General features: G+C 37.8%; 1 protein-coding gene across 14 annotated transcripts in view; it reads right to left on the minus strand.

Annotated features, from left to right (window-relative positions):
• Nucleotides 1-20,683, minus strand: part of LOC137039041 (voltage-dependent R-type calcium channel subunit alpha-1E) — a 185,961-nt gene that overhangs the window by 74,204 nt on the left and 91,074 nt on the right. For all 14 annotated transcript variants that reach the window (XM_067414182.1, XM_067414188.1, XM_067414189.1 and 11 more), the window contains 2 exons: nt 7,993-8,098; nt 7,305-7,444 (listed from right to left, as the gene is read on the minus strand). In XM_067414182.1, coding sequence (XP_067270283.1) covers nt 7,305-7,444; nt 7,993-8,098 — 246 coding nt within the window. The remainder of the gene's footprint in view (nt 1-7,304; nt 7,445-7,992; nt 8,099-20,683) is intronic.

Consider the following 20,683-nt stretch of genomic DNA (forward strand, 5'->3'; position numbering starts at 1 on the left):
TGTGGGTGTAAAGCCCTGCTAAAACAATGGGGGCCATACACAGATGACAGCTGTCTGTCCTGTCATAGCGCACACACCTCCGCGGTGCGACAGGCTCCCGGCGGACTAACTTATAACTCCTGTCAGGAGCCTATATGCTTCTGCCTGTTCACCAAGAGTAAAGAAAATATATTGCAGGCTCACGCCACGGTTTCTTTAGAGCAAACAACCGTGGGGAGAAAGGGAGACCAGATTTAAACTGATCAATCAATTAATCAACAGCTGTTTATGATAATTAGGCTACCGCTGGGTTTATGTGAAGCAGGCCAGGCACACAATCTCATTAGGATGTGTGTTTATATTTGCTACCTGTCACCAGGCATGACAACCTAGCATTAATTGGAGTTTAGTGTGTTTTTCCGACACTGATTCTGCCGTTCTAATTTAATTTTAACAAATGGATGTGCATGTTGAACATGAGGTCAACGGAAATGATGGAAATGTTGATGGAATCCAGAATAGCATGCCATGCTAGCCTAATTAAAGGGATTGTAAAAATGTAATTTAGTTTTTTATTTAGTAATGATCTCAATAATCTGTTTCACTAAAATGTACACAAATGAATCAGTTCAAAAGTTTACATATGCTTGATTCTTAATATTCAAAACTGATCTCTGTAAAGAAAAAGAACAATCTACACTTATTTATTTGCCAAACATTTAGCAGATTCTGCATTTTTAATAGGAGTCAATAGAGAAAGATGTTTTATAGAACATCTTTACACTAACCAGCCAAACTTTGACTCTTTGGTTTAAAAAGATATAACAGCATTTCCCACTCTAAAATGTATCACACCATCTAGCTTGGCAGGAAATTATTTACAATTTGAATCGTCCAAAAAGCCATATACTCACACAAAATTGGTTATTGTCTACTACAGTCTTTAACCCTGTTATATTTTTTACAAGCTTAGTCCAGATATATATAATTTTTCTGAATGTTGTCATATTCAGGTCATTGTTGGGTATCGCTTGGGTTTTTTACAACACCGGTGCCTTTTAAAACGTTACCTGAACCGATACTTCACAAAGCGATGATGGATAACATTTCGTTTTTATTGATTTTGTTTTCTTCTTTAAATATAACAATTTATTAAAAGTTTAAAGTATACTTAAATATATAAATAGATACAAAACACAATTTACTTAACAAATTCACAGTAAAACATATGCCTCCTACCCTAAGGTGAGTCTGCTGTATATACCTCTTATCGTTAAGTGAAGTACTGTTAATTAGGTTCATTATCTGAACGTGCTCCTTCCAAACTTTGTTAATAAAACATAATTTGAAATATTTGGGGTTAATGACGTCACAAACTACCTTGTAACCAATCACATCAACGTGTGAGCGGGCTTTAGCATATCATTAACTATGCTAAATCGTTCTGAAACAGATCATGGTTTTTGTAACATTAGCAACACATTATTCGTTATAACATAGTCTAAGTCAAGCAAAATGTTAATCATATTAATGATGTTAATGTAAAGAACAATACATACAACACATTACAATTCTGACACCTGACTTGTATACAACCCTGTATAATTCACTCTTCCACTTCTTCTGAATCAGTTTCTGGTTCAAACATATACGGCTGAAATAAACCAGTATTTCCTTTTTGCAACATGTAGTGTTTACTACAAAAAGTTGAATGGATCAGCTATTCTGAACTAGTGACTGGAGATTATGCTAATTTGCATATTCATGAATCTGCATATACTAAATGAAGCAAGGATGTAGTTACATTCAAGCTATTTTAAACCATGAAGAATTTTTTTTCACAGAAAAAAAAAACTTATTTGTCATTTTGATGATCAAAGATTAGTTTTAAAGTGTTAGTTCACCCAAAAATGAAATTTATGAATCAGCTTATTGATTCATGATTGGATCGTGTGTCAAACTGCCAAACCGCTGAAATCACGTGACACTGAAATCAGGTGACATTGGCGATCTGAATCATGAATCAATCCGCTGATTCATGACCGTTTGAATATTTATTTGAGGTTTGAAAACAATGAGCAAGAGAAGACAATGCTGAATAAAGTCGAGGTTTTTGCTATTTTTGGACCAAAATGTATTTTCGATGCTTCAAGAGATTCTAATTAACCAACTGATGTCACATATGGACTACTTTGATGATGTTTTTATTCCCTTTCTGGACATGGACAGTATAGTGTGCATACACTTAGTTACACTGTCGGACTAAATACAAAATATCTTAAACTATGTTCCGAAGATGAACAGAGGTCTTACGGGTGAGGAACGACATTAGAGCCATTAATGACATAAATTTAATTTTTGGGTAAACTAACCCTTTAAAACTCATCTTTGATCATCAAAATGACAAATAAGTTCTTCATTCATTCTACCCTTTAATGGATAGAACTAATGACTACAGGGGGATTTTAAAAGGTGAGAAAACAGTACAACGAATATCAACAACTGGGTCTGTAAGGGTTAAATGTGTTTTAATGCAAAGAAAAGAGACTGCTTTATACTGATCTTTGATATCACTTCTAAGGTCTCAAGTAGTATGCCAGAAAACCATTTTCAGCATCCAAATAAATCATGTTTACTGTTGCGCATGCATGTTTTCTTAAAATTGGCAGTGCAGTGGATCTGAAGGATGCTTATCAGGGTCTCTAAGAGAGCTCTACGTGTTTGGCAGAGCCGCAGAGGAGCAGACAAAGTGTGAGGGGAGTACACCATGCCACATGCCCACAGCTTAAAGAGGGGGCGGGTGACTAGTAGACACCAGTGCTTATTAATGTCATTAGGGATGAGGTCCTCTCATTCCCCAAGATTCTGGGTGCTGGATGTTGACTTGCAATGAGGCCCAAGATTGCAAAGACACCATTTGCATTTAAATGACTGGAGTCCTAAGCCAGCCGATAATAGGCTTTAAGGAAGGACTGGCAAACCATTTATCCACCTACTCGCAGTGACTATACAATCAGACTTCTGCACCATGCCACCATACTGCGCTAATCTGTACTTCCTGTGCACAACGCTGCTAAGACACAGTCAAGAGCAGAGGAATGATAACTAGCACAAAAACACACCCACGTGCACTGAACACTGTGAATGCAGTGACACTGGAAATGACACAAGAACACATGTCAACAAAGTGTATGAACCAGTCAATATGCAAGCCTACTTACTTGTCCCTAGTCTTACGGTGCATGATTTATCAGTTCATGTTATTTTAAAGAAGAATAAAGTTTTCCTTTGTAATCTTCAATCAAACTGAAAGGCTTTCATTTTTGCCTAATGTTACTTTTATGAACCAATCTGTTCCTGGGGCTGGTTGCATAAACCGTTAGTCTTACAAGTTAGACTTTTTTTTCTTTAAGACTGTGTATTTTTTTTTTCTTTAAGACTCTGCCCTTTTTTTAATCAGTTACATAAAAACATAAACTGGCCTAATTTGATACCGAAAAGTAAGACTAAATGACCCTTTACTAACTGCTAGTGGGTTATACTAGATTTTAAGACACTTCATAATATAATGGCTATGTTTATGCAACTAGCCCCTGGAGCTGTATTACAAAAGTGTATCTTAAAACTTAAGCTTTTTTAGGAAAATCTAATTCTTAAATGAAATCGGTTCTTAAAGGTGGGATAAGTGTTATTTCAAAACCGTTTTAGAAAAAGGACACGGGCCGAGTGGAATAACCAGCCAATCAGCAGGTAAGGGGCATGTCTACTGTTGATGGTGAGAAGAGCGCTCGCTCTCTCTGTGCACGTCATTATTCAAAACACACTAGTCACACATGACTGACATTAGCTGACAACTAGCCTAATATATGCTGCTTGACTATGCTCGTGTGTCATGTTCGCTTGTTAGTCCATTTGTGATCGTATTGTGTCTCACTTCAGCGATGATAAAGACCCGTTAATTTCCACACCGTATGGAGCATCTAAATCTCCTCACTCTGTGCTTCAAGCATCAGCTCACACAATGTCTCCGACAAGTAAGATACTATACTCCTAATATATGTTTGTTTACTCTTTTCATGATCTATATAACCCTTATCCGATCATAATTGTAATATGTCGTTAGCTGGACTGTCATGCTTGTGTTTTCTAGAGCTGTTCATGAGAACAGTTTGATCGCTATCTCTAATCTTGTCATAATTGTAATATGTCGTTAGTTGGACTGTCGGCTCATCCTAAAGAGTTGTTCATGAGAACAGTGAGTGATTTTGTGATCGCTATGACTCTAATTTTGTCATAATTGTAATATGTCGTTAGCTGGACTGTGTGCTTGTGTTCTATCGAGTTGTTCATGAGCGGTTTGTGTTTTTGTGATAGAAGGGATGACTTTTTCACTGAATATTCGACCTGGATTAAATACACAGAGATTCTGTCATAGCCGTTGATGCCTCTGGGTTACGTATGTGTGGGGCGGCGCTATCAAAATAGGGGCAAGACCCTTTCGGGGGTAGGGGCGTGTTTGTTTTGGTGATTTGAAATATCAACAACGGTTACCAGATAGCACTTAGCCCACCTTTAAGCCGTGCAGAATATGGTTGTCAGTCCTGTATTATATTACTGTATTACTGATTATTCAAATACATTTGTTGATTTGTAACATTTTGTAACAATTGTAACATGAACAAGAGGCGACATGAACCAGCAAGTAGAGAAAAGACTACTTTATTAAATGAAACAACATAATCAACAAATGTATCAGTAATCGGTATAAGTTAAAGTTAGTTGCATGGAAATGGACTGTAAGCTTGAGATCCCCCTCCCTCACAACCATAGCGCTGCAGTTCTTATAAGCCAGAGAACGAGCTTCAGGTGGGAAACCACACACCCCACTAAACAGCACATCTGCAAACAAAACCACACAGAAAACACAGAAGGAAAACACAGGCCCAGCAATAACAGGGCCTATAACAAAAAATATAAATTAAGAAAATAACTGCAATTACCATTACATTTTGAATACAATTTTTTACGTAGTAACAATGATGTCACATGTTTAATGAGCTTTCCATCCTCTTCCTGTTCCCTCTCTCTATCATTCATTTTTCCATTCTTTCTCCTTGTTCTCTGTGCAACTGACTTCATTAAAATCTAATGAGCGGCGATGACTCATCTGATACCACCAGATCTTATAATCTTCACTCAACTCCTAATGAGGGTGCAAGGCTTTGATGAAATACTGCCTCACCATTTCATCGAGACGGAGGAACACAGGATAAGTGCAAGTGAAAGGAACAGAGAAAACTTGGAAAAAAACTGACTGCCTACATCCCCTCTACACACATTAACAAAATACTATTGACTTTACACCCTTGCTCCATCAGAAAAAATTATGTACTGAACTCTAGGAAGCATCAAGCTACAACGGGCAAGGACAACACCTTGCCTTTATAGTATATGTGTAGTAACATGATATTCATCATTCACACAATTTCAACTCCGACCTCATCATTTAAAGATTACCAGAGAATATGCATGGCACATAATTATGTAGGAGGTGCCAGCATGGAAATCTACATATCAGAGAGACGTACGGTTGTACAACACATCATTAAAGGCATTAAAGGGATAGTTCATCAAGAAATTTAAATGAGACATGATTTACTCACCCTCAAGTCATCCTAGGTGTATATGACATTCAGATTAATAAAATTGATTGATAAAATTGGAGTTATATTAAAAAAGTCCTGGCTAATCCAAGCATTCTAATAGCAGTAGTTGTAGCTCTGTTTTTGAAGTCCATAAAAATATGTTTGTCCATCAAATAACGTACTTCACACGGCTCCGGGGGTTAATAAAGGCCTTCTGAAGTGAATAAATGCATTTGTGTAAGAAAAATGTAAAATTTGTAAATTAAAGTTTCGGACGATCGCCTTCCATATTCAATTTATGAAAAAAGTTTTGAAAGTGCCTCTGCAGTTCAAAATGCTTACGCTATCAGTTTACCATTTTAATGTGATTCTATCTGTGATTTCCTGGACCACTGTTCAGCAGCTCCGCATCTTAAATCTTAAGCAACATTATAAAAATTGCATTGCAGCTAGCAGTCTGAATGTGATGAGGAATATTAACACAGAGACAATAATAGACAGCAGGCCTTTCCATTGCATTGTCTGCACAGTTGAGCCCAGGAAACAATGCTGAAGCACTTTTCATGCTGAGGTCAAAGTGAAGTATTGTACTTGTCTTGAGAAATGCCTTAATGTGAATCCGGTTAAACGGTTTTTAGACTCCCTGTCATCAAACTAATTACACTTCTGCCCTTCTGAACCTTATGATTAGGAGACCTGCTCCTGTACTGCCTCTAAAATGATTATTTCTTGATTCTGATGATTACGATGTGTATAACCAACTTTGTCATAACTTACACATAACAGAGGTGTATATTCAAGGGTGTTTGTCCGTGTTGTTATTGCTGTGTGCGCATGTCAGGTGTCAGTATACATCTTACGAGCTAATGAGAAATATAGGTTGAGAGGTTAAAGTCTTTCTCGCGTTTTCTTCCTCTCTTAAACCAGACAAAGATCCAGGATCTCATCAATAATGAAAGAGAACTGGAATCATGTGAAATTCTCTAAGAAGCCCATCTCCCTTTGTACTTTAACACTATGACAGTGATTAATATTTCATATGTATCGTTACGTTTCACTGTGTATGTGAGTGTCTTTCTTTTTCTTTCTCTCTCCCTCCTTTCTCTTTTAGATGGCTCCCCTCAATGAAAAACTGATGAAAAATACTACGGTACAAAGCAAAATGGCCTCTGCCCTTTATCCAGGCTTCTAAATTGTGGTTTACTCTGCAAATGAAAACTTCAGCAGCCTTTCCCTTGAGGAGGTCACTTCTTGACACTGCTGTTTTGACAGCACTAACGCAATATCTGTTCTTGTTTTCAAGGTGCTGTTCATTTCTCCACTGAGCCTGGTCTGAAAGTTAACACTCTCCCCAGATGATTCAATCAAGCAGAGTTTATTGAGGTAAAAAGAGGTGAAAGTCCACTGAATTCCAAAAAATCTACAGCCTTGTGTTGTGCAACATCTCGCCAATTCAGAAAGTTGCCCGCAAAGAGACACTCTACAAATCTACAGTGCAAAATACAGGGAAACTATCAAAAGATTCAGCTTACTAACTAATTTTACGAGACGAAAAGTGAAGGTGGAAGGAAACCCATTTAATGAAATTCTAAAGAAATGAAGATGCTTGAACCTGATCTGAAAAGGTTTAAATCAGCAAAACTCAGCATCATTCAGAAGATAGTACCACCTGTCACTCACCCACTCAGGACGACGATGAAATCCATCACGTTCCAGCCGTTCCTTAGGTACGAGCCCTTGTGGAATGCAAATCCCAAAGCAATGATTTTTATTCCAGCTTCAAGGCAAAACATTCCTATGAAGTAGGGCTCTGTTTTTTCCTGAGAAAAGGAAACAGATTGGGTTTGAGACAACAGAAACTACCTACATAAAACACCTAGAATTCAAACTGACCCTAAAAAAATGCCATCTACGTAGGGTGCACATTAGATTTTGACACACAGCCAGAATGTTCTATTCAATTAATCTCCAAGAACAGCAATTATTAAGATCCTGGTTTTAATTTAGTTCTTATTTGGTGAGGCGAGAGTGTCACTACTTGCCTCCGTTTAAATAATCACTTCTCTGAAATATGTCACTGAAGCAAAACAGTAGGGAAATACTCTTTAAATGGGAATAATTAGCATGTGGCGAGCAATTCAAGGGGGAAACTACAGTGCGAATAAAGTTGTCAAGAATAAAGAATATGAGGAAGTAAAGAATATGAAAGTGCCCTCATAACTAAAATTACTGGATATACACCTGTAAGTAGATAACTAGGCCAAAATGATTTATCTATATTAAATTCTTTCACATGAAAACAGAAAAACAGCTAAAAGAGGAGCTGAGGAGGGCGGTATATGTAAGTGTGTAGTAGGTGTATCCTCACAAGTCTCTTAGACATAGGCGTCTTGTCCTCTCCAGGCAAGTGCTGCTCCAGGGCCAGGACGATGCAGTTGGCGATAATGGTGGCCAGGATCATGTATTCAAACGGAGTTGAGGAGGAAGGTTAAGGAATAGTACATACTTAAGGCATCTTACCATTATTGATATTTGGTCATTTGTGTATTAACTTATTAACACAACATTGTGTTAATAAGTTGCTGCTGCTGTGCTCTCTGTGCAAAGTTAAACATCACTATAGTTATAGTGCCACTTAGCAGTCAAGAGTAGAAATGCATTTCTACAAAACATTCATGTGATGGTACTCGTGGTGGCAAAAAAAACATAATTTTTTTGAGTACCATAATAATTAGAGTACCATCTGTACAAGTATCAAGAATAAGTTGTCATTATTCATACAAACCTAATTCTAGTAATAAAGTAATAATCCTAGTAATTAATTTGCTCAAGTCTTAATGGTACAATAACAAAACTAAAGGGTCGATTAAAGGGTCAGAGTGAGATTAGAAAATTATTGTGTGGAAAAAAAGAAAAAAAGGGTCCCATTTTATATTAGGTGGCCTTAACTCCTATGTACTTACATACAAAAATAAGTACTATGTACTTATTGTGTTCGTATTGTATTGCAAAACACTTTTGCTGATGTTGAGGTGGGATACCGGTAAAGTTAGGGACAGGTGTGGTGCTATAGGTAAGTTTAAGTGTAAAGTTAGGGGCAGGTGAGGTATAGGGGTAAGTTTAAGGGTAAAGTTAGGAACAGGTGTGGTGCTATAGGTAAGTTCAAGGGTAGGGTTAGGGACAGGTGATGTATAGGGGTAAGTTTAAGGGTAAAGTTAGGGACAGGTGTGGTGGTATCGGTAAGTTTATGGGTTAGGTTATAGACAGGTATGTTGTATGGGTAAGTTTAAGGGTTAGGTTATGGACAGGTATGTTGTATGGGTAAGTTTAAGGGTAGGGTTAGGGACAGGTGTGGTGTTCACTGATTCATGAACCGCTTGAATCTTTTTGGAGGAACACGGAAGAGAAGACAATGCTGAATAAAGTCATAGTTTTTTATATTTTTGGACCTAAATGTATTTTCGATGCTTCAAGAGATTCTAATCAACCAACTAATGTCACATATGGACTAATTTGATGATGTTTTTATTAGCTTTCTGGACATGGACAGTAAAGTGGGCATTGACTGCATATGTTCTGGGACTAAAATATAAAATATCTTAAACTGTGTTCCGATGATGAACGGAGGTCTTACGGGTGAGGAACGACATTAAGGTGAGTCATTAATGACATGAACTTCATTTTTGGGTGAACTAACCCTTTAATCATTTTGAGTTTAAAATCATCCCATAGAGGTAGAGCTCAGGAGAGAAGTGGGGAGTTCACACAGCGTTCCCTTGTTTTGTACGGGATGGGTTACGGCCAAAACAGTGACCTTGCAGTTCCTTATTAATGCAGCCAAAAGAGATTAAACCAGCCGGGCCTGGTTATTCTTAGTAGTGAAACGCTGCAATATAAATCTAGCCTACACTTTTATTACTTAAAAGTTGGAAAGTATTTACAAGAACAATCTCTGCTCAAAAGAGAAAGAGAAGAAAAGCACGTAACAGTTACAAATTTAAAAATGGACCGTTATAACAGAAGCAATTATATAGGCTACATTAAAATAAATAATGTAAATAAGAGTCAGTAAATAATATAAATAAAAACATTAGTCGTTTCGAAAAACGTCGTATTAATCGTTTTGAGATCAAATAAAATACAGAAAACCATTTTAACTATAATGCGTCTATCTAATATTTTCAGGTTTTCATGATTGTGGTACCTCTGGAGTGTATTTCAGTGTGTGTGCGTGCATGCGTGTATGTTGTCAACGTGCAGGCTGCTGATGTAAAATGTGCCATTATACCATTGTCTTGTACTGTCAAATAAAATGAGAGCAGCTACTTAACTACAAGTTTACAAGATGTTCTCAGGACCCCTGGCGGTCGTGAGTTCACAGTCAGCCACTGATTTGCATGTGTACAGAAAACCTTTGGATTTTGCAATGTGGGCCCCAGCCAATTTCTGCCAGTGTGTGTGGGGATGAAAAACAGTAAATAAAAAAGCCCAAATCTGCTTAAGACAAAGAAGAGAGAGAGAGAGAGAGATCAGTACAAATAGAACAGGCAGCTGGAGGAGAGCCCTCTGGGGAAGTCTGTCTCGCTCTCTCTTCTGTGCCTTTCTTTTTTCTTAGTTTGTGTTAATTAAGCTCACTTTGCTGAGTTCCAATATCATGATGCTAGTGTCAATATACAACATAAAATAAAATAATACATATGTTCTGGTATTGGTGTTCTGGTGAAATGGGTATAATGGGTTATAGACTTTTATAGACGGTATACTTTTGTCCACATGCTCTGCATCTCCTAGGTTTTGAAAGGCTATAATTATTATTATATTACACTTTAATAATATGTTTGATACTTTCATACATATATTTCTTCCCAAATAAAGAGACAGTTAAATTCTGTCATTAATAACTCACCCTACTGTCGTTCCCAACCCGTAAGACTTTTGTTCATCTTTTGGAACACAAATTTAGATATTTTTGATGAAACCTGAGAGCTCTCTGATCTCTCTATACACAGCAATTTAATTAACACTTTCAAGGTCGAGAAAGGTAGTAAAAAAAACATTGTTAAAATCGTCCATTTAACTCCAGTGATTCAACCTTAATTTTATGAAGTGACAAGGATAATTTTTGTCTAGCCTGACAACAAGCCAGAGCCACATCAAGATGTTTGGTCTGGAAACTCACCATTGACAGGGCTCAATCCGAGGGGCGGGATAAACGGTTGTCTTTCAAACTCCCTCTGCAAGCGATAGGATAGCGCTACAACCAACCAGAGCAACGAAGGTGAAGTGGAGCTAGTTGACAGATTAAACTTTCGCCGTATCCGGTCGGCAAAACTCAGAACACATCTTCCCTTCTTAAGAATGACTTCAGTGCCATTCTTTGTTCTTTTTTTTTAGAGAAAAGCTTAACTCCAAGTCTTCCAGAGTCGTGGTTAAAGCTGATTCGAAAGACCGCTGTTCGCCAGCTTCTGTGTTTACTAGTAGCACGCGCAAGCGCAACTCGGCCGTCATTATGTTAAGCCCCGCCCACCGACTCTATACACGATGTGATTGGCCCGACCAGAGTTTGGTTTTTACAGCTCAGAAGGTATTGAGAGTTGCTAGACGAGACTCATGGCAGATTAGATTTGCTGCCGCTAGGGTGCGTCTAGATTTCTAGGCTAATTTTTGTCTGCAAAAACAAACACAAATTATGACTTTATTAAACAATTTCTTCACCTCTAACTTGTTGCTTCTCACCTGGTTAGGAAACACATTATTTAATCTCTCAAGACTTAATTTAAAGTCACTTAATACAAAAAAGGTCATTTTGGTTTTTACGAAAAGTTAAAGAATGCGAGAGAGTCACAGAAAGAGAAAAAGAGACTACAGCCAGTATAATCTAAAAGAGCAGTAGAAAGACAGAGAGAGAGAGAGAGAGAGAGAGAGAGAGAGAGAGAGAGAGCGGTCTCCGTGGCAACAGGCTTTCTCCTGTCTGCCATAAGTCAGTACTCAGAGTTAATATGGTCTCTCAGACATCAGTGTTCTCTACATTCTGCTGAATGCATTCGTACAATCAATACTGACTACACAAACATCCTTTCACTGTATCCACCATGACACACGATACTCAATATTTCACCAGATCAGCTCTTAATAAGTTCAGGAAACTGGGTGATACTGAATAGTCCAGCCACAAGATCATACAGGTATCGCTGTTCACAAACATCTAACTTTAGTGACTTTATGAGCAAATCCTCTCTCTTCCAAACTCTCTGAAAAAAATGTTTCTACATTTTTACTGGAAGAGATTTCAAGAAAGCTGTGCAAGATGAAGCAATGGAATGTGATACAATATCATCTATGTAAGTGTTTTTCAATGAGCAAATTAATGAATGAATTGCATTTCAAGCATAGAAGCTTAGAGCATGAGTGATTAGGGGAAATACAGAGATATGAATTGATGCATGGAAAGACCAGGCAATAAGATCAGAAATCATGAATTAGGAAAGCAAACGGGTTTCATTTAATATTGGCTTTAAAAAAACTCAATCCTCAGGTGTTTTTGTCCAAATTTGATTAAGACAAATCAAGAGGTCCTTAACACCCCCACCACATCTTCTGTTCTTCTGAGGCATAGGGCCGATTGACAGGATCAATTATTAAGTAAGCATGGGCACGGTGGGGTATTTCCTCCCTCAGCCACACAGTGGGGATCAGAGGGGCGAACAGCTGTGGCTTCCCCACCGGCCGAGAGGCACAGCAGCCCACTCACTTCATTAGGCCCTGTCCTTCCCATAGATGCCATCGACCCGCCACAACCAACCTGCCCACCTGACCACATGGCTAAACCGGCCCACTTCAGGAACCGTGACGACAAATAATGACATCACCTGATGATCTCCTTCTAATGTGCGTCACTAACAGAGGAAACAACACGTGCTTGCACCCCTTCTCGACATTCACTGCCTACACACACCCTAACAAACATGTTCTTCCCTAATGACTCCATCTGTAAGTTTTCTAATCCACCAAATGACTGAATTTCTCTCCAGACACCTCTCTGTCCCTCCTCCCAGCGCTTCATCAGCCTGAGCTCAAATCACACGTCGAGCAGCACTTCAAACAAAGCCTTCCTAAATTACCGATCTCACACACAGGTTGTCGATGCTGCACCACACAGGGCTTGTGAACATGCTGTTTTGCAAACTGGTGTGACCTTTGGTTATGCCACACGCTTCTGTGTGTGTGTTTGTGTGTACCTGAGGAGAGATGTGTCTTTTTTTACAAACTCACTGTCTGTTATGATTCTATTTACAATAGACTCATACGATTTTTAATTATAAGTGTTTTTTTTTTTACATTTTCTTTTTTAATTCAAATTTTAAATTTCTTTTTTTTTCTGATTACAAACAGTATTGCAAAAGGGCATTTTGCTGATTGCGTGGTTTATATTCCTGCTGTGAATCCTCACCCATTTTTATCTCACTGGTCCATATTTCTTCTCCTCATAAATGTACATGAAACATTATTATCTTTCAATTGGTTGTGAATATGAATGTCACTTTCTACATTTTTATTTTCAATGTGGACAGACAAATCCCTTGTTGGACACACAGTAATAGCTAATGCTATTACACAGCAAACGATGAATCCACTACAGGAAATAAAATAATTAATTAATTAAAAATCCATTATAAATGCATGAATGATATAACACAAGTCTATGTTAACAAGCTTAAGCTTCAATAATCCTTTTCAAAAGCCACCGATTTCAGATATATTTCAAAAGTCCACAATTAGAACTTCCTGCTCTGATCAAATCCTATGATTAATACATCCCCACATTAGTAAATCTAAAAAAGAACAATATTTTTTTTTGAAAATAAGCATAATTGGACAGCATCCGATATGAATAAACAATGTGTGGGAGACACATGCATCTAAATTGGAACAAGATGTTTTTTATGCTCTGTTTGACTCATGGGGATTCAACTTTCTTTTTGTCAAAGCTAATGTTTTTTTTTGTTTTCAGTGAAGCAAACTAAATAATAGTATAGCTTAGATACAACCTTGAGGAAATCATAACAATAAACAGCAGCATCCTGATGACATATTGACTGATGTCATCAGCATCTAGAAAAACACTCAAAAAGAGCTTGAGAGAAACATGAGAGCTAGTTTGCCTTTGGGGAGGTCACAATGTCTTTGTCTGGGAGCAAAATGCACCTAGAAAAGTCTTATTCAACAGCTGTTCCCTTTATTGTTTGGTTGCATCATAATTATAAGACATGGCAGGGGATAATACTTTTCCTGCTCTGCCACAGCTGTCATACAGCGCATGTAGGTTAGACAAGTAAAATAATTTATCATAATTAATTTTGATAATGTTGCTAATGGCATAATAAGAAATACTCTAATAAGGGAAATAATTAAATTACGCTGAAATACTTTCAGTGTTTAGCAATCTGCATAAACAATTTATTTATATTTATTTTACCTTGGAATCTTGGAGATATTCTCTCACAATTTATTATGAGATTTCCTACGATGTAAAGGATAAGTAACCTTAAAGGGGTTATGAACTGGCTTATTATACTATTGTCTGAGGTCAATTAATGATGTTTGCGTGGTTTTTACATTCAAACACATCATAATGAATAAGTTATAGGCTATTTTGTACCCTGGTTTTGAGCCTCTCTGAAGAAAAGCTCGGTTTTTATGGGTGTGCCGCACTGTAAACTTAGAAGTAAACGCCCACAGCTAGGATTGGATAAGATTTGCATATTTAATGAGAGTCCGCTCCCTGTCAGTACACACGAGGGATTGTTTTGAAATTGTGAGGGGACACGGCAACCAAATCACCCACAGGGCTTGCAAAATGTCTTTATCAAACAAACACAATGATTCATCTCTCATCCACCCACGATTGATTGGAAATGTTATTTTTTTTATTACTGGCCCGCCTGACTAGTGAATATAACCACAAACCGTGCATCACACACACACACACACACACACACACACACACACACACACACACACACACACACACACACACACACACACACACACACACACACACACACACACACACACACACACACACACACACACACACACACACATGCACGCCCTTTAAATATCACGTTAAGAGAGTGACCACATTAAAACACATTAAAAAAGAATGTTACTTCACTATTTAAAGCTACACTGTGTAACTTTTTTAGTTTATTCTTAGCTAAAAACACTTAGTTCGTTCAAAAATATATGTGCTCATTAATGTATATTTACTTCTTTCAAGTAATAAAGTATTTTCATAAGTCTATAATATGCCATACATACGGGTGAGGGTTTGAATGCCGGTCACCATGTTGCCCCTCCATCTTGAAAGTACATTAGCCAAAGAGGGACATACCCGTAAATTCAAGCTTCGCTTTTCGCGTTTTAACACTCGATGGCAGTCATGAACGAGGTCGAACTGGAAGCCATGTTAATCTTGGACTAAATCGGCCACCGTAGGAGTTAAAACGAAATCGGAATTGAGAGGAACAGAAACTAATATTCACTGGATTGTCATATACATTTACACCGCTAGATGGGGGAAAATATCGCACAGTGTAGCTTTAAGATAGCCCGTCAGCAGTCCGGACATACGATTTGTAACATGTCTGGAAAATACATATCCCCGGGACGTTGGGCTTTGCGTGCCCTGCTCATACATGTTCGAGTCTGATCCCGAATCGCAATGAACCAACAAATAAAGGATTCTCCAGCCTGTGACAGCGTGCTACAGTATGTTCAGTTAGACTCGTACACGATCAATACGATCTGTAACAATGCAAATGCAATACTTTCACATATTAAAAGAAAATATAATCTACTTACATTAGTGTGTTAGTTTATTCATCTCATCCTGTCTGCAAATCCAGTCTCTTGTTTACAAACAACTAGTGGTCAAATGAAGAAACAGACGCAATGTTTTCCCCACGGGAGCTGGATCCTCATTAAAAATAAAGTTCATCCATGCATTCATAATTTTGGAATTCGAATGAAGTTTATGTGGTATGTTTATTGTTTAGAAGTTAGACGCGATATAGCGAGTCGGTGGGTGTGGCTACGGAGTTTGAGGCCTCTGTTGAGGCGGAGTTTCAGCATTTGATAATGTCAAGGGTCGAAATACTCTGAGATTGAGTGTTTTCTGGGCCTCGTGTCAATAAAAGATTTTCTTTGACTAACAAGGAAGTTTTCAGCTCCGAAACTTACAAGATATTCTTATATCATGATGAACTTTTATATATCAAAGGCTGAATGAAAAGTTGATTTCTCAATTCATCCCCCCTTTAAAACCTTGGTCAAAGTTAGGTATCTTAAGACACCTACCTTTTAGAACAGTCTTTGTCTCAGTAGCACGCTTATGATGCCTTAAAATGTTTCCTCCTAAGGCAGCTTTCTCAGGTGGCTGTAAACAGCTCTAAAGACATGAAACTCATTACCGTTGGCTAATAATGACACCAAATCAGATCCATAATGAGTCTATGACATACATTTAATTACACTGTTGATCTTTCCTTGTAATACACTTAAGAACTCCCACAGGGATGTAGTTTTCTCCGTTCTCTAAGGAACAGACTCTAGTTGCATGTGTTTGGGGGCAATGCCAAGTCATTACAGCACCATTAACAGGGCCACTATCTCTTCAGCTCCCTGAAGCTCTCAGCTTAAGAGTGAGAGATGTGTGACCATATGCTTAAAATCTGCCTAAAGTGGTCACAGAAACTGACATTTGCATCATGTCGCAAGTGGGCCATTAGATACACTGAAGAGCCAAGACCAGATAGATGCTATAATTGAATTTAACATGCAGGCACACACACACACACACACACACTGAGTCACGCCGTTGCAATTGAAAGCAGGAACGCACAAAGGCATATCAATCAACGCACACAAGCACATTTCCATGATATCAATGCCCTCAATCGCTCTCCTTCTTTCATCATTAGGCTGCTGAACCGCTTGTAACATTAAGCATGTTACTGTCTAACAAACACAACAATCAAAACCTTTTGTCACATGTTTACAGCAAACACCGCTCTAATTTCATTTCTCCTTCATGGCATTCAAAACAGGAATGACATTCAACCCAAGTAAAGGATTTGAGTAAGACAAGAGCAGGGAAACACATTTGCTGGCACATTATCGAAAGCCTCCCTTCTTTGGAAATGACACATCTGTGTAAGGCTCAGATCGGTTCACACTTTACAGCCCTCCCCTGCATAGTTTCTCTTTTTAGCATGCATACTCATTTCACATTTAGTCGTTTGTTTTTAGACGTCTGCTTAACTGATTTCAAATGTAACATCAAATGTCACCAGCATATATTTCAAACCATACATAAACAATCATACTCACAACAATATTTTTGGCTGTTTAATGGATAAGTTCAGCTATTTCAACCAACTTTGCATTGTTACAATGTTGGTATCCAGATTTCCATGTATATTCATCAGCAAAAATTCGCTGAATACACAACACGTCATTTTGCGTTATCAGGAGGACTTTTAACAGAGCTCTTGATAACGAAATTTTTGTCTGCAATTTCTGCCCACAGACAGACGGGTGATGTCAAAATCAAAAGGGCATTATGGGTGTTAGGGAAAAGGGAATGCCACAGCCCTTTTAAAACCCTTTAAAAAAGAGTTTTAAAGGGATAGTTCACCGAATAATCTAAACTTTATGTTTATCTGCTTACCCCCAGGACATCCAGGTGTAGGTGTGTTTGTTTCTTCAGTAGAAAACAAATAAAGATTTTTCACTTTGCTTGTATAATACATGTCAATGGGGTGTTTTTCTATAAGAGTCACTATAAGAGTAAAAAATACATACACATATGAATCCATATCAAACCCCGTGGCTCGTGGCGACACATTAAAGTCTTAAAACACAAAACAAGCGGCTTCTGCGAGAAACTGAACAGCATTTATATATAAATATATATATATCAGAGTTAGGCTTGGGCGGTAATACGGTAAAATGGTATACCGCGGGATCTAAAAATAGCAACGGTATCAGTTTCAATACCGTCAAACCGTCAAAAAAAAAAAAAAAACAGATCAACTTACATATTGCTGATCAACAATTAATTATTAAATATTTAATAAGTTGAACTAATTAAACTATTTACATATTAAATACTATTTATTTGTTAAATGCCTAAATATGTGTATGCGTTGTTGTGACAGCGTGGATGAGAGAGAGAGAGAGAGAGGGGAAAAGACGGCGAGTCGGGCACTGAGTTATTCGGTCTCGAAACTTCTGCAGTTTGGAAGTATTTTGGGTTTTGACGGTAAATACAGACGAGGCAATTTGCAAATTGTGCAACAAAAAGATGACCGCGAGAGATGGAAATACCTTGAACCTAAGGGCGCATATCCGAAACCACCATCCACTCACTGCTGCGTGGATGAAAAACCGAGCGCACCCTCGGACTATGCTGTAATATTGCCGAAGCCTTTTGTCACACAGCTGGCAATGTAAGCAATAAGCATGAACTCCACAAAAATCAAGTGGACATGGGACTCACAAAAAAAAAAGTCAATTGTCTGACAATTGTCTCATAACGGTAAGCATAAAACGTGCAGAGTTTCTCAGGGGCAGGGGCTCAAATGTAAAAAATAAAATAAAAATATAGGCCTATATATATATATATATATATATATATATATATATATATATATATATATATATATATATATATATATATATATATATATATATATGCCAAGCCAACAGTTTGTTGACGCTGTCTGAGCCTTACATCATAATGTTTTAATTATTCACGGTAATACCGTATACCGAGGTAAAATAGGGAGGAGGTTTGACGGTATCAAAATTTGGATACCGCCCAAGCCTAATCAGAGTTTCCGCAAGGAAAAAATGGTGCCGGACATTTTGATGATATGCCGGTCAAAAACTACTAAAAGCAGTTTATGTAACTTAAAAAAAAAGACATAATCAGGCCGTAAATGCAACATGTTTATTAGCCTAACTTTCAAATAGACGGGAAAAAAAAAACATGAACGTCCGATTGGCATCAATCAATCAATTTTTTTAACTCATAGGTGTACTTTGCAGGTGGGACATGTCCCCACCACTTTTTTAAAACATCTTGCTTCACGGATTAACCTAACTAATACAAACAAAACATCTTTGGTTAACTAGAAGAGTATCATTTTGTTTGTTTGTTAAATAAGAAGCGATCTGGCGCTCGTTGCCGCTGTTATCAGTGCTGCAGATTTCTCTCGCAGCTCATGCAGTCTCCACACAGACGAGTGCTTTAATCTAACGCTTAACGCCGTTGCAGAGACTTTCTATTTGTTCCGGTCAGATCACGAAACAAAATGCACAAAAACTGTTCCTGCTCTTGACGTACAACCACTGATGGTATTCGGTTTTATGAGGGAAAAAATGGACAGATTAGAAACGAGAACTTCTGACAAGTTTAACAGACTAGACCAGGGATTATAAGCAAAGTGTGAAAATCTATTTGCCTTTATTCACGTGAAAAATCTTGGCACAACACTATTGTGTTTAGATGCAATAATTAAACGCAATTAATAAATTTAATTATAAACTCAGTATGTCTCATTTAGTTAGTAACATTTAAATTGGCCACCGTGTGAAATGACTCCTTGACAAATGAACTTGAACAAACAAATGGCTACTTTTTACGCTTTTTTGCAGTGCTGAATTGTGCAGCTGCCGACTTAAAATCAAAAGTTCCCAGTGTCTCTCCACAACTTGCAATGCTCTTAAGCCGCGTTGATCTCCGCAAGGCGACTTCACTGCTTCGTCTTTATCCGATTCTGCAGCGAGACCCCCCTCCCTGCAGGAACACTCGAGACAGGGATTACACAGGCTATCTTGGCGAGCTCGGTCCACTCTGGATACATTTCGCGGAAATCACATATGAGGACTTCGCAGGCTGTGGAGAATTGCAATTGCTGCCTCCATAGCCACGGAGCGCTGGCAAGGGCGAGGGCATCACGTCGCAGGCTTACGGTATCGATAAAAGGCAGCTTTAATCTGACAATTTGACCGAAAAGATTTCATTTTGTCGGATATTTAATTTTTTTCCCGGCCAATGTCCAATGTCCAACGGAAAACTTGATATATATATATACACAAACAATCCTCATTAGGGCCTGTGTGGATCTGTCAAATGAGGCATCTTTGTACACATATATGATCGCGCCGTCATTTTGACCTTCTCCGGCGGAAGTAATGGCATTGGGAATACTAGATGAGATTCGTCTGATATGAGGTAAAAAAATAAATACCATACATAGCTTTCTGTTTCTTGAAGAAACCGATCGTTTCGTGTTTTAAGACATCAATGTGACTCCACGAGCCACAGGTTTTAATATGGATTCGTATATGTGTATGTGTTTTTCACTCTTATAGTGACTCTTATAGAAAAAAACAATTGACATGCATTATACGAGCAACGGTTGGAGTTAAAAATCTTCATTTGTGTTCTACTGAAGAAACAAACACACCTACATCTGGAAGCCCTGGGGGTAAGCAGATAAACATCAAATTTTCATTTTTGGGTGAACTATCCCTTTAACCGATTATAAAAATGACTAAAGAAATTGTGTTTCTACTGCATAGACAACCAAGTTTTATTAAAAGCCAATATTGGCAGCAGTGTATTAATAAGATTAATTCTCTAGAAATTCACCCATCGTCATATACTTTAGATGTCATATTAAGTATGTGATGATAGGTGGATTTCTATGTAGAATTAATCTTATTTTATTCAAACTGAAAAATATATTGTGCTCCAATGGCTTTCAAAACAACTCTTATTTCCCATAAAATGCCTTTAAAGCTCAAACACTGTAATGCTTTAAATTACCAAACTGTGATAACTGGATTACAGCAAGGCTTTTACCGATTCTTTTCAGAAAGTCACTGAGCTCTGCCTAATTTAAGTAAATGCTAAAACACACAGTCATGTCTGGGCAGTCTGCTGTGACATTAAAAAAGGGCAAATGAAAATTCAACAATTATTCCAG

Source organism: Pseudorasbora parva, chromosome 13, assembly GCF_024679245.1.
Source record: "Pseudorasbora parva isolate DD20220531a chromosome 13, ASM2467924v1, whole genome shotgun sequence".
Classification (NCBI taxonomy): Eukaryota; Metazoa; Chordata; class Actinopteri; order Cypriniformes; family Gobionidae; genus Pseudorasbora; species Pseudorasbora parva.